At 43.3% G+C, this 26,619-nt stretch overlaps 1 protein-coding gene across 1 annotated transcript; it reads left to right on the plus strand.

Moving 5' to 3' along the window:
• The first annotated feature begins 3,009 nt into the window (after nucleotides 1-3,009).
• On the plus strand, nucleotides 3,010-23,718 carry fam120c (family with sequence similarity 120 member C). The gene is made up of 17 exons (XM_079183024.1): nucleotides 3,010-4,555; nucleotides 6,287-6,533; nucleotides 6,910-6,992; nucleotides 8,090-8,218; nucleotides 9,414-9,516; nucleotides 9,639-9,703; nucleotides 10,045-10,319; nucleotides 11,587-11,749; nucleotides 11,850-11,933; nucleotides 12,074-12,245; nucleotides 12,971-13,220; nucleotides 14,006-14,120; nucleotides 14,292-14,501; nucleotides 15,793-16,027; nucleotides 16,276-16,411; nucleotides 17,129-17,192; nucleotides 17,741-23,718. Exons 1-17 carry the CDS (start codon nucleotides 4,037-4,039, stop codon nucleotides 18,017-18,019), a joined length of 3,129 nt encoding a protein of 1,042 aa, XP_079039150.1. The 5' UTR covers nucleotides 3,010-4,036; the 3' UTR covers nucleotides 18,020-23,718.
• The last annotated feature ends 2,901 nt before the right edge of the window (nucleotides 23,719-26,619 follow it).

The raw sequence follows: 26,619 nt of genomic DNA on the forward strand, positions 1-26,619 counted from the left end.
GACAACCTCAAAGTCCACTGGCACGCAGCAGAACCTGAGAACAGAGAACAGATGGAGATCACTTCAATATGACGGCGCTGAGTCATGTGGTGACCGAACAGTACGAGTCTTGTTACTGACTTAATTCAAACACTGTATGCCTGCCTGCGTGTGAATTCTCACCGAAATAGTTCACACACGTGGTTGGCGAGCTCTGGTCCGATGCCATCACCGGGAATCAGAGTCACAGTGTGCCTGCCTCCATACCGCGCTGGTGGAGGCTGTAACGCACGCACAAACACAAAACACAGAAATACTAACTCCTCCTTATACAACCCAGTAGATGCATCCCCTACAAAACTACTGAGAAGACTCTACGCTACTACAAAGACACACTAATGTAATCCTTTAGCAATTCTGATATCTTCTAATGAGACATATGCTACTCGTCTGTGTTTGTGTGTGTGTCGTAAGCAGCCGTACTCACTATGGTCTGCTGTGGGTGGATTGAGGAAGGAGGGATTCAGAACGGAGGAGAGAAAACAGGAAGGTTAGTAGGACAAAGAGGGGGGGAAGACATATGCTGACCAGCAGCTTCCTGGTGGCATTACAAGCACAATGTTGGTACTCCTGTGGACATGCAGTAAAGACATGTTGAGTCCCTTGAGGCGGTGGGGCCATCAGGTTGGGAAGGTCATAAGGTAAACAAGGTGTGTGTTGCTTGAGCTCCTTTTTGAATGAATCCTGAAGAACTCACAGTGTAAGTGGACTTGTGTCTCTGATTAGCTGCACCATAAACCTGAGAATACAGAGAAAAGGTGGTTATTTGCAGAGAAGATGACAGATCTGTGGTCTTATCTATCTTATCTACCCTTTACTGTTTATTCTAAATATATATTTTTTTATTTTATTTATTCACCATACATACGTAGATTACTCTGCGCTTTACTGCTTTTTGCACTTCTGGTTGGATGTACGTGTACTCTGTGCAATGACAATAAAGTTAAATGTAATCTAATACAGTTTAATCTAATTATAGGAATTTATAGGCAGCAATCATTGCAAATTTACTTAGGTTGTTGTTAATGCTGGTATATCTGTAAATATGCTGTTTATCTGTTCCTGTAATAGTCTAAATTAAACATTTTACCTACTATGTATCTTAAAGTGTCGTTATATCATTTGAGTCAGTTTTCTCTTCAGTCCTTTTCATAGAAGTTGTTAACTGGTAACTATTAGTGAAGTTAGTACATGTACTCAAATACTGCACTTCAGTACAATGTTGAGGCTCTTGTACTTTACATGAGTAATGCTGTTTAATGCTACTTTATACTTCTACTCTACTGCATTTTGAAAGCCGCTATTGTGCTTTGTACTCCACTACATTTATTTGACAAAAAAAGTGACTTTGCATATTCAGATTATTATTACAAGGTATCATCAACTGATGAATTATTATGTATTATTATCACAAATTAAGCCATCCAGCAGTATATAAAGTATTTTCTCCTTCTGTACTATCTGTAAAAATGAGTGATGAACACATGAATCCATCCTTCATTATAATCCAGTGTGTCCTGAAATAGACCGTTCTGCATATTGAATAGGCTATTTTCCTTTTTGTACTTAACGTCTATCATGATGCTAATACTTTTACTATATAAGATTATGAATGCAGGGTTTTGACTTGTAACAAATTATTTTACACTTTGGTATTGCTAATTTTACTTAGGTAAAAGCCCTGAATACTTCATCCACCACTGGTCGAAGGCGTACTTGTTGTAATAGTGTTTGAATAATATATGACCCTGCAGGGAGCAGATTAAGTATGCATTCACGGTTTTAACTCGCTTGGCAGGAAAAAGAGGAATGCTGCAAAAAGTACATTTTCTCTCAGTCTGCAGGGAGTTTCCGTTGATATTAAGTTGACAGAGTGGTGCTGAAAGGACAGCGACATTAACCGAGCTGGTTCAGTTAGCCAACCAATCGTTAATCAGCTTAGCGTCGCTCACCAAACTAACTAGTAGCGTTAACCCACTGCGAATGTTTTAAATAAATAAATAAAATAGTCTGTTCAACAGTTAACTACATGCTGGTGAACTCAGAGACTGCTCCTACCCTGGTTAACCGGTTGCTGAACACGAGCTTCAATGTTCCGGAAAGGGAGCACACTGACCGGGCCATCATGGTACTCTTCCCCCGGGGATGGATGAAGGACACGGGGGCGTGCTGCGCGCTCACCGTTAATCTCTCTCTCTAACTCACTCACTCACTCACTCACACACACACACACACACGCACACACGCACACACACACACACAGAGAAGAAACTCTATTTTTCCGAGAGGATGCTCGAGAAGTTGAAGTCATTCTAGCTAGCTCTGTGTCGCCATGGTAGATCAAATAGATAGCCTCGAGGGCACGATGGCCTACTTAGTTTCAGGTTTTGTTCCCCCATATTTTTTCGTGGCACTTTTTCCGTCCGAGAGCACTGTATTGAACCACCGGGAGGCGACAAAAACACACAAGATTTAACATGAACTGTCGCCATTCTACCTGTTACACCACTCTGTAATGTCTCTTCTAATAGCTTTTTAATGTTTGATTATTACATTTGCTGGTCTTCATTTCTTATATTTCCACCGCTGTATTCAGTATTCGGTAGCATCACTGTTGGCATACCGTAACAGCAGTTCGATATCGTTATATTAGGATTATATCGCGTTACATGTTGATATGCAATAAGCGATATGATCAGAATCAGACGGGTAACGGATTAAATGACGCCGTTAGTACTTGAATCAGTTGTGGGCCACTTGGAAAAATTCTACTCTCCGGCTTTTTCATCTTCGTCCAACCGTCGGTATCCTCATCCTGGTAGTTGTAGTTTTTTTCGGTTTCCCATCACATCTGTTCTAGTTGGACGTGATAAACTTGTTAGACTATATTTCCCAGCATACCCTGCGGTCGCGCCTCCTCCCTCCACTCTCTCCGCCTTCCCTCCCACTCCACTGGGCCGCGAGGAAGTCGCAAGATGGCTGATGTCGCTTGGAAGTAATGTTCCCCCCTGCAACATGAAGCCGTGAGTGTGGAAGAAAGCGAGGGAGGCACCATCGGGCTTTTATTTTTATTTTATTTTAGTTACTTTTCTTTTATTTCGTCAAACATCCATCTCATTCCGCGTCGTGTCCGCCCCGGACTTGTCTTCGGGAGTTGACGCGTCAAATCACGCCGGGGACCCTGCCAGCAGCTAACGGCTAACCACACAGTTAGCAAATGTTAGTATAGCTAGCCAGTCAGCCAGGGACGTAGCTTGTTAGTTTGTTTTAATTGATATTCGGAAAACCCGCGAGCCAACGAGCTACCAGTACAAATATGCGGAAATTTGCCTGAGATAGTGCAGAATAAATGTCAAATATTGTAGCTGTCACACTAAAAAATAACGATTTTGCAAGCTCGGTTCAACATCATGTCCGCGAACTGGCCATCCAGCCTGTGGGTTGCTAACGTTAACTAATGCGCAGTACTGCATCTGTTTCATGTGCACAAATCAGCAAGATAATTATTTTATTGGCATTTTTCATTAGAATCCAACCACCTTGCTGCATTTCCGTTATTTGCTGCCAACTACCTGTTTGAAGCTGGTAATGCTAAAGCCAAATTATGGGAGCAGGAAATGTGTTGAACTTTTTCTGGCTGTAGGTAGCTACACTGGCCTTGCTGGCATCTCACCAAAAATCCACAGGGATGGACACTAAACGGAGCACCCACGCACAAAACTGAGAAATTGTCATTTATATATATCACGGGATAAGTAGAACAACGATTGCTGTCACACGTGTACACACGTGCACGGTGGCTCATTTCACTAGTCTGGGTGACAGATAGTTTTGCAGGGTTAACTAAAGTACAGTTAGTCATTACATCGGAGACCAGTTAGCTCGCCTAAAGTGCAGAGCTAGCTCCGGTCTCGCCCCACATCACATTACAAACACGGCGTACAGAACGTATTCAGAGCCCGCTCCCGGCCAGACGCACAGGCTAAACAACACCGTCATGGGAGTGCAGGGTTTTCAAGAGTATTTAGAGAAGCGGTGTCCTGGGGCCGCGGTCCCGGTGGACCTCCTGAAGCTTGCCCGTACCGCGGCTCGCCAACCCCCTCACCACCACCATCCACACCACCACCACCCACATCACCCCGGGCCCATGCCTCCCCCGCCCCCGCCTGCCAGGATCCTAATCGACGCTGACTCCGGCCTGCAACGCCTCTACGGCGGCTACCAGACGGACTGGGTGTGCGGGGGCGAGTGGAACGCCATGCTGGGCTACCTGGCCGCCCTGTCGCAGGCCTGCCTGTACCAGGGTGGCCTGGAGCTGGTCGTGGTTTTCAACGGCACACTGGGAAAGGAGCGCTGGCCCGAGTGGGCGCGGCGAGCTCAGGGCCAGCGACAGACGGCGCAGCTGATAGTGAACCACGTCGGCAGCAAGGCCACCCCGCCTCCCCGGGCATGGTTCCTGCCCCCGGCCTGCCTCAGCCACTGCGTCCGCCTCGCGATGTTTCGCTTCCGAGTGCGGGTGAGCAATATGTGTGATTTATGGCTGTTTTTAGTATTTTGGTCGTATGGCGTTCTGTTCATTTAACACTTGCCCTTTTCTTGTTGCACGCCCATTTAGCAGCTTACATCATCCAGCGCCCTTTTTTAACTCCTTCCAGTTGGGGAGCAAGTGCAACTACTGGCCCTCACCACTGAAATGAGTCGATCTGTAATTGTGTTATTTAATATTATGCATACATATCAAACGGAGTGCTGTGCCTGTAGTTGGCCTGCTTTGCTCTCATGGGTGTATATGTCTTGGTCTACTGGGTGGAGCAAAGTGTCCAGTGCATATATGAAGCAGCAGCTATTGGCTGAACCAGTCTGTGCATTGGTGCCACATGACCTAGTCTCGCTAGCCTGTATGTTACATAACATGAACTCATTGAACCTTCCATACATTGGAGAACTGCTGAGTGGCGATACACTGTAGGTCCCCATTGCCTGTCAGTGGTACATTTGTCATGATTTATTTTGTGCATTTCAGATAGATGGTGATTGAGAATATTACGGAAATAATTTTTACGCATTAAACCTAATTGGCACAATAGTATTTGCTTAGGTGTAAAATTATAGTAAGTGGGTGTGCTATATTCTCCTTACTCAACTAATATAGGGCAAAGCATAGCTTAACATGTTTTAAAAAAAGTAAGTGACTGATAACGTTGTGTTCAAGGCCTGCCATAAACGCAGCAAAACCCCTGATTGCCTTTCATGGTTCCTTACTTTTATCTTTACCTAGCTGTCTCCTTGCTTGTGATCTACCTTCCCATCTGCTTATATAGTCGCATTAAGAAACACTGCCCTAGTGTATCAAGAGAAGATCGAGTAGAAAATCCCACCCACATTACAGTAGAATACATTCTGATGAACCTTGTGTGAGTACAGCATCATTACTCACAGTTCCCATGTGTACTTAATTGTTTTTCCTGCCTGTATCCTGCGAAACAGTCCTATTTCTGCAGCTTTGAGTATCTCACCTCTGCCTGAATTAAACGTTTACTCTAGTCACTGCTGTTCCTCTCTATGCAGCTTTCTTGTCCTCAGCTTTACATGTACTGCATGAATGTCTAGTCTGTCTATTTGGAATGATTGCACATCTGGTTGTTAACACTGGTGGTTAGTTGTGTTATTGGTGAGTGACACAAGAAATATGAATACATTTGAACAAGTCGTGAAACAGTTTCCTCATAATCAACCGTGCCATCACTGCCCCATATTGCATTCCTTTGAAGACAGATATTAGATTATCAGCTCATTAAATAGATTTTTGACGGAGTAACTTGAGTAACTATTTTGTTTTCACACTGATTAACAAGATTAACATACTGATTCTGGCATGACGTTCTCCTGCTTACTCTGTCTGGCGTAACCATGCACCTCACCCACCCATTCGGTTCTGCATGAGTGTGCTCTTAAGCCATGATGTCGCCTGAGGTCCAGGTATCTGCATCATCACCAGAGATTTGGTACCGATTGGTGCAGCACAGACTTTCCACAGATGTGTTTTTGCGAGGGCTGTGGAGCTTTAGTATTGTGATTGTAGACAGTGTCAGCTCAACAGTCTGTGACCTCTATCCTCATCATAAACTGAGTATATCGCAGTGTCAAACCAGGTTACTCCTGGAAAGGTATAAACTGTGCCCAACTCCATTTAGAGTTAGTTTTCCTATGACCAAGCAGACTGAGTTTGTCCCCTCTGCACCCACAGGTTGTACAGACTTTGGAGGACCACCACCAGGAAGTGCTGTCTCTCTACAGGGACTTTGGCTTCGCCGGCCTGATTGCTCAGGATTCTGAGTTTGCCCTGTGCAATGTACCCGCCTACTTCTCATCGCATGCGCTCAAACTGAGCTGGAACGGCAAGAACCTGACCACACACCAGTACCTGCTGTCTGAGGCCGCCAGGCAGCTCGGGCTGAAGACACAGCACCTGCCCTGCTTCGCTGCTCTGCTGGGTAAGGAGCGTACACACACACACACACACACACACACACACACACACACACACACACACACACACACACACACACACACACACACACACACACACACACACACACACACACACACACACACACACACACACACACACACACACACACACACACACACACACACACACACACACACACACACACACACACACACACACACACACACACACACACACACACACACACACACACAAATACACCAAATCAACCGCGTATCCCACATTTCTCTTGCTAAAATACACACACCTACTTGTAAGCTGTTTTTTTGGTGCCCATCTTTGGCTGTTATCCATGTTCATTTACGCAGCAAACATTTGAAAGAGTTTCTGTCTCCCAGGAAATCATATTCTGCCTGATGAGGACCTGGCTGCCTTCCACTGGAGTCTGCTGGGACCAGAACACCCACTAGCTTCTCTCAAGGTATCGTATTATTATCAAGTCCAAAGACCTCTGCAAACCTCAGCTTAAGCTGTGAGAATATTGGCTCCAAGAATCATGCGGTACTGTATATTTAGTAAAATAGTGACATGAGCTCTGATTTACCTCAACATGTGAAATCTTTTCAGTGATTTAGGGACATAATGCTTTTACATCAATAGAAGGCTTTTAGTGTGAAATGTGCATCCTAAAATCATGAAATTGACAGAAATGTTTTGAATGAATGATTAAGTTATTGGAATACAATGTAGTTCATTTATCAGGAGAAATAATGTCCCAACAATTTCACACCAGAATAAAAAAGATATTGATATTTTTGTCCTCAGAACATCATATTATTTTATTAAACTTCGTCTGCAAACATAAGTCTAAACTTTGCACTATTTTGTAATGTTATTTAGACTATTTAATACGTGGTTCAGGGAAAATGTTATGGTCACCGGGTACTAAAATTGAGCAAAGTATGACTTTGTGGTATTGGAACAAGTGTGATAAGAGACTTGCGTGTGGTGTATATTTTTGAACAACACACTGCTTACCGTTGCATTTTTCGCCTCCAGTTAATTTACATAAATCCTTGTGTGTTATTGCTTACTACTGACACCAGTATTGCATACATTCAGCAATTTAATAGAACTTGTCATTTTAAAAAGCCAAATACCATTGTCAGCACTGATCTCCTAGAAGTGTTTCAATTTCAGGCTTTGGTCTATTCGTTTATAATTCACAGATTATGAGAAGACCTGCATCCACTGAGGCAAATTTGTCTTTTCCATCAAAACCTACCAGACGAATTCAATGTTTAACTCGGCTATGAGCCAGACAAGAGACTTCTGAATGTTATCTCTCCTATTTTTAAAATGTGTAGAGAACATTCTGCTAGAGAACATTTTAATAACTAAATCCGTCTCACTATCCAGAACTGAACAAAATTCAAAACATTTGAATGAGTTTGTCTTCAATTTCTAATTTAAAACATATTATTTAGCACACGTGCGATCTGTACCGTTACTGTAACAGACCATCATATGCCAACCAGGTATATGTGGATTAAAACCTTTGCACTGTTCCTGTCTTAGGTGCGAGCTCACCAGTTGGTGCTGCCGCCCTGCGAGGTGGTGATCAAGGCCGTCTCAGAGTACGTCTCCTCCATCAAAGACCTGGGAAACCTGGACGCCATCGCCAGAGATGTCTTCAAACAGTCACAGGTGGGCGGTGTGCCCCTTTGTGTGTGTGTGTGATCATTACTGATTAGTTTCTGCTAACCTCTTTATTGGGCTTAATTTGAATTGATTGAAATAGATTTACATCTTTCAGTTCTGAGCGTACATTCCGGACTGCTGCTGATGGTTAAATAGGTCATCACTGTTGACACAAGTCCCTGAGTCAGCATCTGCACTTCCTCATACATCAGTGTTAACCATAGCGTTGCGCTATACTTCATATACATCCATGTGCTTTACAGGATTATGTAGTTTCAGTTCATCAGAGCTGCGCTTTTGGTCTCCTGTATGTTTATGATTGAGCAAGTAGGGTTCAAATCCTCCTTGATGAAACAATTAGTTGATTAATCTATCAACAGCAAATGAATAAACAACACTTTTGATAGAGTAGTCAAATCAAAAAATGCTAATGCATGTTAATGAATTTATGATTTATTCAAAACAATGTTTTCTATTTTTATTTTAAAAAGTAATTTTATTGGTTGATTGATTTAAAGAAACTATTTTTCTTTCAAATGTCGTCACATTTATTTTTATCCTCCTCGATCCTGTTATTTTCGGCCCCAGAAAGCCATGTGATCAAAACTACAAATCTACAGCGACTTGATATTCTGTAGTTAAATGTTTAAGCAAAATTTTGTGAAGTGGAGTGTGCGCATTTGAAGCGCACTGCCAGGATGTGCAGTGAGTTCAGTAAACAGCTGATTCTCTGAGTTACAGCAGTATGTCCTTCCATAACATTATCAGTCTCAGAAGCCATCTGTTGACCGATTTGTTGGACTTGGACCAAAAAGGGATAAGTCTGGCGTTACTCTACGAACTACTAACAAGTGTTATCTGAGCATCCGAAGCCTGATGTATCTTCTTCCTCTGCGCCATAGAGCTCCATTGAAATCCATTCAAAAACACATTAATGAGCCACACTGTTGCATTGAGTGACATGTTGAGTGGCACTGCTGTTCATTTTCACCCAATCCCACATATACTGTCCTTCTAGAAATACTCCTGAATGTGTATTCATCCGCTGCTGAAAATAGTCCCCAGTGGCTAGGACTAACATTTAGTTAATTTAGAGATTGTTTTCATAGGATCTGTTGACTATAAGAAGGAAATATTGCCGTCCTTATCCTTTAACAAGAACTATGCAGTCCACATAAAGCTTTCTTTCCTTCCTTTCTAGTCTCGTATGGAGGACAAAGTGGAGCGATTCAAGAAAGCTGTGGAGTATTTCTCAGCTGCCTCCAAACCTCGCTCGCCCAACATGGGGCCTTCCTCTTTCATCTGTGAGTAGTAAAAAAGGTCCAGAGAACAGAACTAATAATCATTATGTAATCATTTTTGGCTCTCTAAAGATGTATTTATGAGAAGAAAATGCTCATTTGCGTCCAATGTTTTTTCCGCTTAGTACCTGGGTTTGGATTTGGGGGACCACCTGGCCACATGGGACCTATGCAGCCTGGAAAGAATCAGGTAGATTCCTCAGCCTGGTAATCCTTTGTTCCTCTTTGATGTGTCATTTGTTGTCTGGTCTCTACATGAATCTACATGTAGCAGAATGGATTACGTTTTTTTTCCCCTCTTTGAAATCCCTTTGTGGCATGTGCTCATTAAGGGGAAAAAAGTGTCAGAGAGAGACGGAGGGTGCAGCCCTTCCCGTCCCAAATCCTCCCAGCAGCCTCGATTAGATGCTTCGGGTTAGATCTGAAATAAAATAGGACAGTAAACGACATCTCCCCCCCCTTTGCTCCGTCTTTTCTCTCTTTTTTTAAAATCCATTTTCCTTTTTTCTGTTCCTCTCCGTCCAATCACAGTTCCCTCCTCCCCAGATGCCGGGGTTAAAGCCGCCCTATCAAAATGCTCCATATGGACCTGGCTCCGCCCCTCTGTTCCAGAACCCGCCGCCACCATCCCAAGACTGCAACGATTCAATGACGGGCAAGATGGGCTTCTCCGATTGGTCGGCTCCATATGATTCCACTCAGGGGGGAAATCGATTACCCAATCATCACACCACCTCTCAGTCTGTTCCCTCTCCGTCTCCTTCATCGTCATCGGATGGAGATGAGCCCAACGACAGCAACGCGAAGTAAGATACAGAGACAGCAAAGTCATGTTTACACCGTTTGGGTTTTATCTCCCTAACTGTGTTCAAGTGAAAAGGGGGATTGTGGCATTTTAGGTGGAGCAAAGCATTTTACAGAACACATGTTTTGACTAATCACAAGGAGAGCTTAGCTTTCATGTTGTGTGGAAAAAAGTAGAGAAAGTGCTCACTGACGGGCTCATAATTAAAGATTTGTGGCTCATTAGTCAAGTTATTTATTTAAGTCCAGAAGGCCTTTACCTTTTTTTCACCATTTTTAAACCCTGTATTTCTGCACAGCTGCAGATAAAGATTAGGCTGCACACATATAAGTATTCTACCGTCTATAGAATAAGATGCTGCATAGGATTGTTTACGACTCGTGTGAACAATTTATTTAGTCGATTAATCAATTATCGGAAAAGAACTATTTTACTAATTCTGGTTTATTTTGTCCTTTTGTAAACTGAATATTTTGGGGTTTTGGACCAAACAAGTCACCCTTGACTTCAGGACAGACATTTTTCACCATTTTCAGACCATTTTTCTTTTCTCCATTCATGGATTAATTGAAAAAAATAATCACATAAATCAGAATAGAAAATAATCTTTAGTTGCAGCCTTAGTGTTGCCTAATTAAGAGTAATTTCTTCAGTTGACGTTAAAAAAACCATCCCTTCGTCATTCGTGTGTCTCCAAAGAACATAAATATACACATCGGAAGCATTAAAGTGCTTCATAAACTTCCGCCACTCACTGGAATTTGATTTCCTCTCGTGGGTCCTGAGGATGCAGAATGACGATCGGCAAAACTGTCAAATCAACGAGTTACACTCAGTCTGTATAACTTAATGTTAACTCCTCTTGAAGTGCAACAATATAAAAAATGTCCCCCCTTGGATTAAATGAAATGAACCAAACTACAGCTGTGAAAGCACTCTTATTACAGCTACTGAAAGGAGCAGGGCGTCTCATGATTTTTAAGTTTTCACATGTTTTCAGTCTTCCAGAAATAAGGTTTAAAAGTCTGAAAATGGACGACTTGGACTAGCGTGTTCCATTTCAGAGAGCCTTATGCTGCTGCCAATTTCCTTTTGCTGCAATAGCAAATATTGAAACAAAGTGAACATCGAACACAAACGTGTTTAATCACCTCAAAATGTTTTTGAGGAAATGCTTCCTCAGCAGAAACGGTGATATTGTATAAACACACACACACGATTGAATGCCAGGCCACTTTGATGAAACACTCATAAACCCTTTCTGTCAGCCATTTGACGGACAAGCCCTCTCGGTGGGAGGATCCTGCTGGAAGGGTGGGCTCGGCCTCTGGAGACGGTTTACAAGGCAACGGGAGCGGATCACACATTCCGTCACTGCTGTCTATGGCGACACGCAGTCACATGGACATAACCACACCCCCTCTGCCTCAGGTGGGTGTCCATGAGAGATTGAAAAAAAAAAACACATTTGCAAACCAAATGTTTGTGTTAAAAAGTCACCATGTTTCCTGTTTTTTCCCCCTGATATCAGGTCAGTGCTGAGGTTCTTCGAGTAGCTGAGCACAGACACCGAAGAGGACTAATGTACCCCCAGATTTACCACATTTTGACCAAGGTAAACTGCTTTCCTCACTTATCTTTTACAAGGTCCCTACGTCATCATCAAATAGAGATAGAGTTAATGTACCAATGTCGTCAGAGCCACCCTGTAATCGCTCTGTCCTTCCTCCTCCCTTCATCCGCTGCACCCCGCAGGGAGAGATGAAGATGCCAGTGTGTATAGAGGATGAGTGTAACGCTGAGCTGCCTCCTGCCTCTCTGCTGTTCCGTGCTGGCAGACAGTATGCCTACGGCGTCCTCTTCAGTCTGGCTGAAACTCACCGCCGCCTGGAGAGGCTCGCTCTCCGCAAGAGGGCTCCCCTGGAAGGTAGGCCCTTAAGAGTAGATAGAGGAGAGTAACAAGGAGGACAGATTGTGGTTGGGTTTTTTTTCTGTATATTGTTGAGTTGAGCAGTCTGCAGCTGGTCGCTATACGTAAGTTCTCTCTTAAGTTAGGCTACAAAGCGACACTAAACGATACTTTTTCACTTTCTGTGGCCAGTCAGGAAAAGCACTATTCTTGATGCAGTTTAGCGAAGACGTTAACCAGCCTCAAGGGGCCATTTGAGAAACTCCAATTTTTGGCTTCATAAAATGGGGGATAAAAAGAGGTTAGATTGTTTATGGTTGTTTATCTTTTAAAGGCAGCTCATTATTCGCTGCAGTTGTTGCATGCAACGTTGTGGTAAGGCGCACTTCCAAGAATCGTACAATGTCTGACCAAAAAACCAAAGCAGTCGAAAATATCTGCTGACAGAAAGGTCAGTTCTTTTCCATGGGAATTAAATCCTGACTTCAGGACATCGATGGCCAATATCAGAGAGACACACTGAACCCTTTCCTGCTCTCTCCCCGTTAGCAGCTTTGGAGGAGTTTTAAGCGACGTGATTAGAATAATACCACAACGCTAATATATCAGTCTGCTCCACAGCCTGGCACTGAAACACCTGTATCACTGTATGTAATTGATTGCATCATTACAGTGGTTGCATCAGTTCTTTTAAACTAAACCCGGTACATTTTTAACACGCTTCTCTCGCCTCGACGTTACAGTTCCTCCAGTAATAGTCAAAGAATGGAGCAGCGGTAAAGCCAAGTCGGCCCTGACTCCGGAGCTGGTCCCGGCCCTGTGTTTCCGGGAGTGGACCTGCCCCAACCTGCGGCGGCTGTGGTTGGGTCGCGCCAGTGAGGACCGCTCCAGGAGAACCAGGGCTTTCCTGGCCTGCCTACGCTCTGACTGCCCAGCCCTCCTCAACCCAGCACAGGTCCCACAGCATCTGCTGCTCATGTGCTGTGTGCTCAGGTAGGATGGTGCTCTACGCCGCTGCTGTTTAGTTCAGTTACCTAAACTGCATGTGTGTGTGTGTGTTGTCCTTAATACAGTATGAGCTTTGCAGGAACACATTCGTAAGAATAAAACACTGGCTTTTTATACTTCTATTTGAACATTTGTGCTCAGTTTTTTTTCATTGTGCACTACAGCTGAAGTTATTAGTCGATTAATCTGTCGGCAGCAATTTGAACTATCTATAACTAACTATTGACTAACGGCCCATTTTTAATTAAAAGTTGTATATATTGGGAATTTATGATCTTCCACTTGGTGGAAAAGAAACCTAAAGTTACACGGCTGGCGTTTTCCACACGTTTTTTGACGCAACATGTGAACGTTCCCCATTAGTGGATTGACAGTAAATGACAATATGAGTGTGATATCAGTTAAATAAAAGTGACCGGTAGTCACAGAACTCAACGCGACCTCTGTGTGATTTAGATGCAAACTAAGCAATACTTCATACATACTACGCTTCTAAGAGTACATTGTGCATCTTCACTGCAGAGATCGTAAACTAAACTGTTCTGCTTGCTTGTCATGAGTGATGTGGACATATTTAATATTGCGCTGATCAGTCTTATCATTGGAATATGGACTGTTATGTTATGTCATCGGGCACAATTCTAAATGAAAGCCATGTAAGGTTATACAGGTGCATACAGAGTGTTAATCCTATCAATACAACTGTAGACGGGTACACTGTAGCTCTGTGCTCCTGCTCTAAAGTTAGTGTTGCGTTCCTTCTCTTTCAGGTATATGATGCAGTGGCCTGGAGGAAGGATCCTCCAGAGACATGAGCTAGATGCCTTTCTGGCTCAGGCTGTTTCCAGCCAACTCTATGAACCCGACCAGCTACAGGAGCTCAAGGTGAGACCCCACTCCTCACTTCCTCATTGTTGGACAATCAGTGTTTGGGTTTCTGCACACAATTATTGCACAGACTAATGCATCCTCAAACCCGGTGCGAGCACAGCTGCTGAAAGATACGAATCTTCCTGCACCCCTAAAGACTATTTCATTTTGTATATTTGCCGTTAGGTGGAGAAGGTGGATTCCCGTGGCGTGCAGCTGGCGTCTCTTTTCATGGCCGGCGTGGACACGGCGCTGTTCGTCAACGATGTGTGCGGTCAGCCGCTGCCGTGGGAACACTGCTGCCCCTGGGGCTTCTTCGACGGCAAACTGTTTCAGAGCAAACTGTCCCGGGCCGCTCGCGACCGGTCCGCCCTGCTAGACATGTGCGAGGGTCAGGTGTGTACAGTATGTTATCCTGTGTGATGGATGTGTGTCTTTTTAACGAAGTTAGAAGTTAATGAAATTTAGTTAATAAAATATCTCTGTGCCTTCCCTGTTTTGAGGGCAGTAATGTCCAAATCAAGTTAATTTGGCCCCGATCTGGGTCCTTTTATTTTGGGTATCTGCCAGTTCCCAATTCAATTCAAAACCTATACTTACCTGTCTAATTATGTAACTTAAACCGTGTCCTAACTGAATGCAATGCAAGCAAGTGTCAGCGACATATTGTGATTGATGGCACTATTTTGTATTGGAATGTCTTAACTGGCTGCACGCTGCTTTGAGCTGAACTTTTGTTAGTTTGTGTTCATTCCTATCTCTCGCTTTGAAAGTGCCGCAGTGGACGAGGAACGGCTGATTCGTGAAATCGAAAATATCAGTTGTTCTCAACTTTTTTGCCATGTGACTCCATCAAATTCCTTTGCGTCCCTTTGTTGAAGGAGACAAACGTTTTTTTCCGTTTTGATCTCTAAACTTCCCAGATTGTCTGATTTGAATGAATGTTTGATACTCAAAATAATCCCAAAACTCGCATCGAAGCAAAACTTTGAGAAAATATGCAGATTTATGGCAAGCCCCTCAGATTTATTTGAGGGGTCCCAACCTCCATTTTACTACAAAAGCCTAAATAAGGAGGCAGCTGGTTGGAGTAGCCTTATTAAGGTAAATGTCCATCACTAATAACAACCTACTTGCTATTGGCTATATTGTACGTAATTTCTAGTAAATATCACAGTATAAAACTTGTGTTTTCTAAAAAAGTACGAACGTAGGAAGATAGGAAGTATCACCCACTTTTAAGTGGTTTTATCTCCAGTCTGATCTTGAGCACACAGCTGATAGGTATGTGGTTTGTTTACATGACGTAATAGAAGTGAATATTTAACAGATTCAGTGTGGACCGAGAGCGTCCGATGTCCGATAGTCAGACGCTTGCATTCAGATAAGACACAATATCACACACTGAAACATCTATAGCCTTATAAATTCAGCCCAACTTTTTCCAAATGATTCAAACTATAAAGTTGAAATGAATTAAAATTAACAACTCTGCAAATATGCTGAGGTGGATAAATCGCAGGAGAGTCGAGTAAAGAAAGGAGTGGCGTTTGATCGGCCATGATGTGGCTCAGGACAATTCTGCCATTCAGTACCCCCGCTCAGATGTTCCCAGGCTGTGAGATGGATTCACACCAATCACTCTGTAGCTCAAAGGCTCGGTCACAGTTGTCTCTCTGCTCTGCAGGAAGAGCTGGTGTCCAAGGTGGAGAAGATGCGTCAGGCAATCCTCGAGGGTATCAACCTGTCCCGCCCTCCTCCTCCCCCTCCTCTCCCACCTCCTGCCTTCCTTCCCCCTACTATGGTGCCCCCTTTCTACCCCATGCCTCCCCTCTACCCACCTCGCCCCATGGGCATGCCTCATCATCATCACCTGCATCATCCGCATCACTCGGTCCAGCACAGACCCAGAGCCTTCCCAGGTACAGAGATGGTTTGTTTCTCTACATACTTTTAATCAATGTAGACATTCTTACTTTGTCCTAATTTCATACTACACTCCAGTTCCTACAGCTTTTGAATATGTATTGTGTTCACACTGGAAAAGCTGGAAAACCAAGTTTACTCAAATGAATCAGTATGAACTCTCAACAAAACGTATGCTGTTGATGTACAATGCATAAAGGAAATGGAGGCTCAGTATAGTCACTTTGTTTTTTTTGTTGTTTAGGCCTGCAGTCCATCCCCCCTCAGGGAGGGAAACTGGAGATAGCTGGCATGGTGGTTGGTCAGTGGGCTGGGAACAAACCAATCCGTGGAAGAGGAGGGTTCAACATGCAGGTGGTGTCAGTGGGAGCAGGGAGAGGGTGAGTAAGAGTGTGTATTCATGCTTGAGCGTGGTGCTAAGTTGGTACCCTGGAAAGCCATTGTTATCCACAACTGTGTACAGGCTCTGGTCTTGGTCTCTGGACCAAGTTATTTCCTTTAACCGTTCAGAGTTGCTTGAAGTTTGTGTTGGTCAGCCAAAATACTTCACCTTCCTCTTGCAAAGCTAATAATCAAGTTATTAACTCCATAATGCGGCCAAACTCCGTCCTTTTGTAAAGATAAAACCCAAGATAGTGAGTGCGCATGAGATGCGGATTGCAGTTATATCTGCAGCATCGGGTGTTTAGGGTCATACAAATTATCATGATGAACAGCGGATGGGTTGTGGATGATTGAAATATTACATAAATATAAAATAAATACAATATTAATTACATTCACTAAAATGTGAGCCGAGCAGAGCTTCAGTCCAGAGACACTGTGCACATTTACTCCTCTGTCAAGTTTATAAACTACAGTTAGTTTTGCTGCCTAAATTAGTTTATTACTGTGTTTACAATTACTGGAAGCAGTTTGTTTCAGAGCGTGAATTTGCTTTTTACAAAGTTCTCCAGAGTTGAATAGAAGTGAACTGACCGCATGGACTTACTTTGCTACCAATTCTGTGTGAAGTCTGTCTGAACCGCCGGTGGGATCGAGCCCTGGAGCAGAGTACTGATATCTGATCTGAACGTCTTTCTGTTTCTTCTTCACAGGAGGGGTAAAGAGATTCCAGCTAAACTAAGGACGGTGAAAAAGCCACCTACCAACAGAACACAGGTAGCCAACCGTTATACAAAGCTCTTAAATCTTGAAAATGTTCCTACATGAATAGTGATCACAGCTATAATTTCCTTTGTCTATCACGTTCCCACTTGCCATCTTGCCTTCAGGTGTTATTTTTTTGTGTCTTGTTTTATTACTTAGGTCTAAGGGTTTATCGTCTCGTATACATTGGTTATAAGATTGCAAAGCATCAAGGGGTGCTCTACTAATACAGCAACAAATCTGTTTGTGAACATGTCCATGTGTCAATAGTGATGAGGAGGTAAGAGTCAGTCCACACAGATGTCCAGGGAAAGGCTAAAACAGATGCACAAGGGGTCGAGGTCATGCCCGTCCATGTGCTTCAGGTTCACGTTGGCCTCAATTCAAACTCGGAGGGGAGGAGCAGCAGACCCCGACACATATATCTTGACGTGTACTTCCCATAATTCAACACTTATCATGTTACGCAGATAGAAATAAGGAAAGGCATAAACTGGTATTGTTGTAAATTCTTGCCTCCTGCTGTTCTGTTAAAATTCTGTCTGACTGTCGTCCTCCAGACGTCGCCACCCCCCCCATCCAGCAGTCCCCCAAAGCCCTCGGAGGAGGAGGAGGAGGAGGAGGAGGCGGCCTCCACGCCAGAGGTTGCCACCCAGCAGCTGAACGGCAGCTCAGCGGCCTCCGCCATCGGCCAGCCCTTGGATGATCTGGCCCCCCTGGTCCAGCCAATCCCGTGTGCCTTAGCCAGCAGAGACAACCAATCAGAGGGGGTGAAGGTGGAGGCCCCCTGTTGCCTTGACGACTGCCCGTCAGACGGAGCGCTACAGAAGGAGGAGTAACGGGATCCTTCACGGGATGCACTGCTCTGAGAGAGTCCTCTGTGTTTGACTGCCTTTCCCTGTTTTTGTAGCCCTGCCTGCTAGCTGTGCACGTGATCACAGGGAGCAGGAGGTGAAGCTCCGCCCCCTGCTCCCTGTGAAGAAGCAGTTAGCCGTTACTTCCTTCTTAGTTTTCTCATGTGGTTTTACATTGTTTTATGAAGACAGGTTTTCTCCATGAGTCTGTAAGCTCCCCAATCCTCGAAAATCCTAAAAGCCTCCCTCCCGCACTCAGAGTAAAATAAGCTCCCCACCCCCCCCACACACATTACGACCCGCCACTTAAACGAGCCCCCCGCCCCCCCATCTTAAGTATGGGTATCTGTCAAGGTAAAATGTCTTATTTTGTGTTTTTAATGGTCCCATTGTTTGAATCTCTGCACACAGATGTTAAGCGTGCGGCTACGGTGACAGACGTGGTTTCCATTGTCGGCCTGGTTGCCATGGTTGGTAGATGTGTGTTAATGCGGTTTTTTGCCGTCGCGTGTGAGGTTTGTCTTACATGGATACAGAGAGATGTTCGGAGTTTGACTCTGGATAATGTGAGTAAGATTTTAACAAAGTGATGTACCATTCTTCTGTGCAGTGACCCCCCCCCCCCCCCCCCCCCCCCCCTCACTGCTAAACACACAATGTTAGTATATTTACTAGCAACATACCCCTTTATTGATTGATTGATTGGTTATTTATCACAGGAGCACTTCTGCACCGACATGGTATTAGCGTGCTATCTTATTTTGACCCATGTAGCATAGCCTAGTGCTTAGCTCTGCTAAGAGACCCCATGACTTTATGCACCTTAAACCCTATATAAGATATAACCCCGCTCCTCCAAAAGAAAGTGCATTCTTATATTATCTTCCCATCCCCCCCCTTTGTCCCTTTCTCCCAACGCTTTGATTGTATTACCCCAACAGAAGCACTTAATGTTGTATTTAAATATAATGAATTTGAACAAGCCCCTATATACAGATGAATTGACAGTCAGAGCCTACGTAAATCATTATGACATGTAGAACTACATTTAAAAGGTAGAGATCTATTTGAGAGACGTCAGAATGTGAACGGAGTGGTTTCGGACAAAGAAGCACTTTGTTTTAAATGATGATAAACCACACTGGACAGTCTTCTACCAGGTGATAAATAAATGAAAACGAAAAAACTCTTTAAGCACCTTCTGGAGTTAAGGCCAAAAAAAGAAAATAGTGATACTTCCCAGAAAAAGATGGAAATGAATGCGTGAGGGTTTGGGTAACTGCTGCCAGGCAGAGTTTCCCTCAGACTGGCCTCACGCGTTCATTCATGACCTTTTGCAATGAAGCTGAAAGGACCCCTGATCAAGGATTCCTGGGAATCCTTTCAGATTTCTAAAGTTATTTCCAAAGTGTATTTTAAAAAAAGGCTAGCCGATTGAGGCAGCCGGTGATATAAAAGGGGATTTGGCGACTACGCCTCAAAGATCCCCTCCACCCCACCCTCTGGTGGTGGTTGAGTAACGGTTGTCATGATGATAGCCCAACACCACGAGCTGTTGCCCCGCAGAGCTCTGGTGTGTCACTTTAGACCAGCAGGAAGCACTTCCCTGCCCTGAAGTACCTCCGCCGAACGAGGGCGGAGGCTTTACAGGTCGGATCACATGTCACATGACGGGAGAGAGGGAGGCCTCACGGCGGACTTAAGTGTGCCGCACACAATCTGAGACTTCTAAGATAATGAATTGTTTTATTAGAGCACTTATGTTTGTAGAGAATGAGACGTGTCCCCCAATAGTAGGTTTCACCTGACTACGGAAATACAACTTTACCAATAGCCGGTAGCACAACTGCAGATGTAAAAGCAGTAGACCGACAGATACTGCCCGAGAGATGCTGGCCACGAACATTGTAATCTCTATAAACTTACTGAGAGAAGTTGAAATGAGCTCACCGTGTTAAACAGAAACAAAGGCAAGTCAACAAAGAAGCACCTTATTTTCTTACTATGTTGATGACTTGTGCTCGATCGTGTGCAACAAAAAATTGACATGGCAAAAAGAACCGCTCTTATGAAATGCCGTTTTGAAGGAAGAAACCCTGACTTTATATATCTATACATATATATGTATATATATGTAAGTGTTGGTGTAGTCGCGTCAGACATCCCCTCAATTCTGAACTCAACCATGACAGTTGACCCAGCCTTGAGCGTAGGCCTACGCTCATCATCACAGGGCCGCGCCGCCGTCTCTTACACCAAATGAAACCAGAGGTCTGGACTGACTTTATAGCCGTTCTTGGTAGGGATTAAGCATACAATGCTGTAGGTGTTTGTAGGTTAAGACTAGGTAACAGTGCCGGGCTTAACACAGGACCGTAATACACAGACACGAAGACTAGGCTAGAGAATATAGCTCCACTGGCCGAAATACTAAGTCTAGAATTACTAGGAGTCATATACTTAACTGCTTTCAACTTTTGACATTAGTACAAATATGTGTATCGCAACAGTACATTGTTAGAAGATGTCTTTTCTGTGGCGAGCCAGAGTGTGATCTGGTATACGATGCCCTCTCTCGATTTGCTCGCCAGATAACATTTACAAACGCACACGACAAACAAACACACGCACACACACACACACACACACACAAACAGGTATTCAGTTGCATTTGTTACCACCAGCATTCTCTCTGCTTTTGTGCTGAAGTGATTTTGTGCAGTTTCAGTTCCCAGTGGAGTGGTCGTCGGTTCATCAGAGATCATTTTTGGTAACACATTCTACTGATCCCCCCCCAAAAAACAAGACAAATCCCACATTTTCAAGTTTGCATGGATTTAAAATACATGTTGCCAGGTAGGCACAGCAACAACCATCTACACACAGCACTCGCACAAGACATTAACACACATGGATACATAGATGTTAAACCCTGAGTTACACAGTAGCTAGTATGGAAAAAAAAAAAAGTCAACACAATACATGATGTAGTGTCCCTCTCTCGTCCTTGTCTGTTTTAGTTTGATAGATATTTGATCAGTGATTTTTATGCTTGTTATCCTACCCCCCTGCTATGACACTTTTTCTCTGCCCTTCCTCCCCCCAAATGTTCATTCACTTCTTCTCTCAGCCCTCTAATCTTCCTCATAGAGTACATACACACACACTCACACCACGCCCACTGATTCCCATTAAAATCAGTCACATACACGTATATTTTACACACAGGTTAAACCCCCCCCCCCCCCCCCGTCACTTCCTGTATTTCAGTTCTCCTCTTTCACTCTTATCGCCTCCCTCTCTGCCTCTCCTTTTAGCCCTTTTAGGAACGTTTCTATTGGCCGTTTTTCTCTTTTTCTCTTTGGGCTGCCCCGCCCCTTAATCAACCCAACTAACAGTAAAGGTTATATTAACGTTGATAATCAGTTTCTGTATGTATCTAGCCAGAGTCTGGAAAAAAAAATCAGAAAAAAAAATCAAAACGGTTTTATTCAATTGTGCAAATGTGTTTTTCTTACTATTTTTAATGTTATTACATCTTCTAATCTAATCCTTCTACCATTGCTTCAGTTAGTACTGAAATACGCTTAGCCAACCTAGAGATTTGAACTGTAATGATTGCGATTTTCCTTACCTGTATTTTATATGGCATCTTTAGACCACCGTTTATTATGTACGTAAGTAAATATTGCCCATTTTTTCGAAATGAAAATTGTCGTCTGCACTGTTATGATTTTCATAATATCCCTGATAACAATTTCATGGTCGACTCATTATCAATCGAAGCTGAACTCTGCGCCCTTGCACAAAGCAGCAAAATGTCTCTTGTAAACACCTGAGAACCAAAGTACACCTAGAATCCCCCGTCTACCCCCCCGATAAAACCCCCTCCCCCACTCCGACATCGACGGTTTGCCCCCAAAGTAACAAGTTTTCTGATGAGTATGATTTTATATATATATATATATATATATATATATATATACACACACATATATATATAAAAAATGACATTGCAGCACGTGTGATTTATCTGACAAAGTCAAAGTGAGGTAGCTGTGTTTTTAAGTGGGGAGACAGACAGACAGGGAAAGAAGGAAGGAAGTGTGTTTGTGTTGACTGCGAGTGAGCGAGTAGGCCGATTTGGACATGTGACCAAGTGTTAAGGCATTGTTGGTAAATTCCCCAGCTCCTGCTCACACTCCGTCGCATCTTCTTTCATTGACTGAATTCATGCTGTGTGAAGTACTGCACACGCTCAGATCGACACTAATACACAGGAAGGAACAACACTCGACAAATATGCTTTCTGTCCCGCTGGAGTTTTGGCGCCCTCTTTTGCGTTTTTGTTTCGTTTACATGTAATTGTTGTGCTCTCTCAAACTTGCCTTCCAACGCTCCAGACTCAGAATCGACAGAGCACCTCATTGCTGTACTAAGCTTCTTCATATGTGGGCATGGAGGCTGCTGAAAGTGGATGAATTCTCCTCAAAACACAAATCTGAGATTACTTGGTGTCCTGATGGATGTCATAGTGCAAGCAAGAAATAATTCACCTGTATGAGGATGAAACGACTAGTCTACAAATAGATTAGAACTTAACTTAATTTCCAGCTTTTCTTTAAGATCTGAAACGATTCATCAATTAACCAATTAGTCGATTGACCAAAAGCAAACCGACGAAATCAAAAACATGGCTTATGGAAATGTGACATTTTCTAGACCATACTAGGAGTTTAATTGGGAAAATAATCGTTGCTGCCTTAAAACACTCAACAGATTACAACCCATCGCTTTGAGCTTTCTTTTATGATCCATAAAAAAAAAATGTATTTCCAGTTTCTTGTCTGAATCTCAGCTGAAGTGTCTTGAGGAAGATTCACCTTCTCTGTGACTGATGATTAAATGATGCGAGTTATGATGGACGCATCCTGCCTCACTTCCTATCAAATGGGAGCGCCTCTGAAGAGCTCGACAATGTTAAAGAGAACCAAAAGTCCCAGAATAGAAATGTACTATGTTGTATTGTGGAAGTCAAACAGTATTATTGTCTGTCATACAGAATGTGGAAAGGAGTCATCCGTTGTGTTGTACCTGTTCTGATATATTTGCAGGATTCTCACAGCATTTTGTCCAGTTAGAGTAAAAGTCCCTGTTCTGTCAAGTCTCTCTCTACACTGCCACCCACCCCCTCAACAGCCCCCCAAACTCCAGTATAATCCCACCCCCTCCCAACCCTCCATTGGCTGAGTCCCAGTAAGGGGCTCAAGTTGATCAGTATGGGCGATTGTCATGTTGGTCAACTGTGCCCTCAGCCACGAGTGTACCGATGCATGTACTTCAGTACCCAGGGCCACCCGAAACTACCTGTGCAGCAAAAAGGGTTCAAATTGATCCATAATACTATTGTTATAGAAATATTATCATCATCATTATTGCATTTATAATTATGGTTGGTATAATTTGTCATCATTGTTAGCATTATGGAAGCACCGGACAGTTTGTGGAAAGACAAGAGGAAGAAAAGAAAGCTTTTTTTAATTTGTCTGGCTGTTGGTGGTCTGATCTCACAGAGGGAGGGGAGGAATGGTTCAGAAAGAGACAAAGATGGCAGTCATGTTTGTACTGGTTGGGAAATGACTTACAGTGCTGAAATAAAATTTATTCTTTTAGTAAAAAAAGTATTTCTTGTGTCCGGTGTCTTGATTTTCTTTATATACTTTGGCTTTGATTTAGAAAGATTAGACACCAGTATGATCACTAAGATTATAAAATAAGACATGCCACAATTACTTTAAATTAAGAGCTGAATACCAAATTGTGATTTTAATACAAGCGGAGGCAGATATATTCAGATCCTTTACATAAGTAAAGGTACCACACTGAAAATACAAGTAAAAGTATGTAAGTATGTTATCAGCAATCGTTAATTTACAGCAATGTATATTCTGTGACCATGTTTATCTTTTCATGTTTCAGCTATTACCTAATTTAAGTCCAGTCCTGCATTAAAAATATCACCAAGTATACTTGAGGTATGGTCTGTGTGGCTCGTTGTGGGTCTTTGGGGCAGTTTGCACTTGAAGTCTCGTTCTGTGCGCTCCCCTGCGCCTTTAAATACCGTAAATCTCGCGATATTTAGGCATGCCGGCAAGAACCACTGAAAGATCTCGCTCCACTTGGAAAGATGGCTGGTGGGTGATACGCAGAATTCCCTGGGCTCACATGAAGGCTTGAGGTGAAGCCATGGGTAACCTGCTCCCAAACAGACGACGAGCAAGAGTTGGGGAAAAGTACCATGTGACCATGATGAAGAGAAAATGTCGGCCGGAATCACTGAAGTTTGGCCAAACCGTTGGTAGTATATTTGTATAGTTCAATTAAATCAGCGTCCATGATGAAACACTTAGTCAGAAGTGCATTCTTTAAAAGGTCACCATCCAGCTTCCTACTCATCCTCCCATCGCTAACACCCACTTCTCAATATACCAGCTTTAGTCCTCAGGTTGCTAGTTAGTTGCACACGGCCCCCCTACAGTCTAGGTTCGCCACTGACACGAGCGTGACGTAGCGAGGCCTCGGTTGGGGGGTGGTCACGTGATTATTTTTGGCGTGGTGAAGCGAGGCATCGAAACATCTCGCTGTTATACTTCTGCTAGGAAAGGTCGACACTTAGTGTACGAGTAACCGCTGCCTCGAGTGGAACATCACCAGCCGTTACTGCTACAGAGGAACCACTTCGGATCCGCGCGCCCGTGAGGACGCGCGTGACAGACGGATGTGACAGCAGGACTGAGAGGTCGAGAACCGCCAATTCCAGCTAGCTGTCGAACACTATTGGGCTAGCTGGCTGGCTAGCTCACTTCAAAGGCTGGTGCTGCAGTTAAAAGCCAACATTAAATACCTCGCGACAAGTTTTAGTTCTTACTAATTTAGTAGATATCATCGTAATGTCAACAAGCGCTTATTTGCTGAGCAGCTAATGGCAACTAGCTTAAATGGCTGACTTGGTGTCCGGGTTAGCCTGTTAGCCTCACCTGATGTAGGAAACAAGCTAAGAAAATGTTAGCGGTCGCTCTATGATTGCTGTTTTAATATTCGTTGGTGTCGAGGCCAGTTCGTCACGTCCTGGCCCCCTTTATAACGTGTCTTTTTCTTGTTCCCTAGGTAGTCGTCTGGCCCTGGAGACACTCCTCAAGGACAGGAAGCCTTTTGAGAAATAGGCTACATCATTTGAGGATTGGTCACCTCTCCTGTCCTCTCACATCCTATTCCTTCAGTCGTGTCCTGGTCAGACATGTTTAAACAGATGGAAGGGGACTCGGATGAAAGATCTTCAATGGTTTGGACTCAACGGATGAAAGGGGAGCTGTGGGATGAGGTAGTAGTTTGTATAGTTTTAGGATCACACCAGATCTTGGAGATAACTATACAGCCTACTGTCTTTCTCACGGCATCCTAAAACCCTCACGCTGGAGATCTCCAGCATATCCTTGTTCAGTTGCCACGGTGACTTAAGCCTCTGTTGCCATTGGTGACCAACAGTGCTCCTAAATTACATCATGAGCATAGGATTAATTTAGTGCGTTATATTCTGCATAGTGTCCTTGTTTGATCAGAAGACAATGCCTGTATAATTAATTCAATATCTCTATTACTTAGGATTCTCCTTCTACGGCAGAGAAACGTGAGATATTAAGATATTTGTAAAATTCTTGACATTATTGCTATTTAATTACCTCCATGGGCCAGTTTTACGACGTCCCAGGGCAGACAGGTCTGTAGCTGTGCTGTGGTGAGGTAGTAAGTTGTGTTGTTGTGGGGTGTTGGGATATTTGCAACCCCTAATTTGGAGATACAACTATACAACTTACTGCCTTCCACAGCGTGGCAGCATAATGCACTGTGTTCCAGCTGCTGCGTGTGTGTGTCAATTAGTCTGCAGATTATTTTCTTGATTAGTTCAGTCTATAAAATGCTGAAACCAGAGAAGTGTCTTTGTTTAAAAATGACTGAAATCATCAAAATAGGTGAAACATTCCTCTCATTTGATTAATCATTGCAGCTTTAAACTAAGTATCTGTGGGCTTTGACTGTTGGTGCGACCAAAAGAGTAATCTCTTCATCAGGAATATAAATGATATATTTTCCTTCTTCATTCACCTGCTGAGTATGTGAAGATTTGCCTGAAATTTTGATCTATTTCATTGTCATCATCATAGATTCTTAATTTAATGGTAGAAAGATTGAGGTATTTTAAATGCTGTAATTTTGTATTCACTTTAAAATAAAGGAGATATCAGTTGTACCTCTAAATGTGTTTATGTGCTTTACTAAACGTCATTCTGGGACATTTATTTTCAGCCTGAGTGACTTAATTGAAGGAGTATTAACTGAATGATGAAACAGGTTGGACAATATATACATATATAATATATACATAGTGTATATGTATACTTATTCTCCACCTGTATTCCCTGGGAAGGTAGGTAGAGTAATAGGTAGGTATAATAATAAAACTACTGTACTCTAGTACAATACTGTACAATTCTGAGATACATGTACTTTACTTAAGTATTTCCATT

This window comes from Pholis gunnellus (assembly GCF_910591455.1).
Source record: "Pholis gunnellus genome assembly, chromosome: 2".
Classification (NCBI taxonomy): Eukaryota; Metazoa; Chordata; class Actinopteri; order Perciformes; family Pholidae; genus Pholis; species Pholis gunnellus.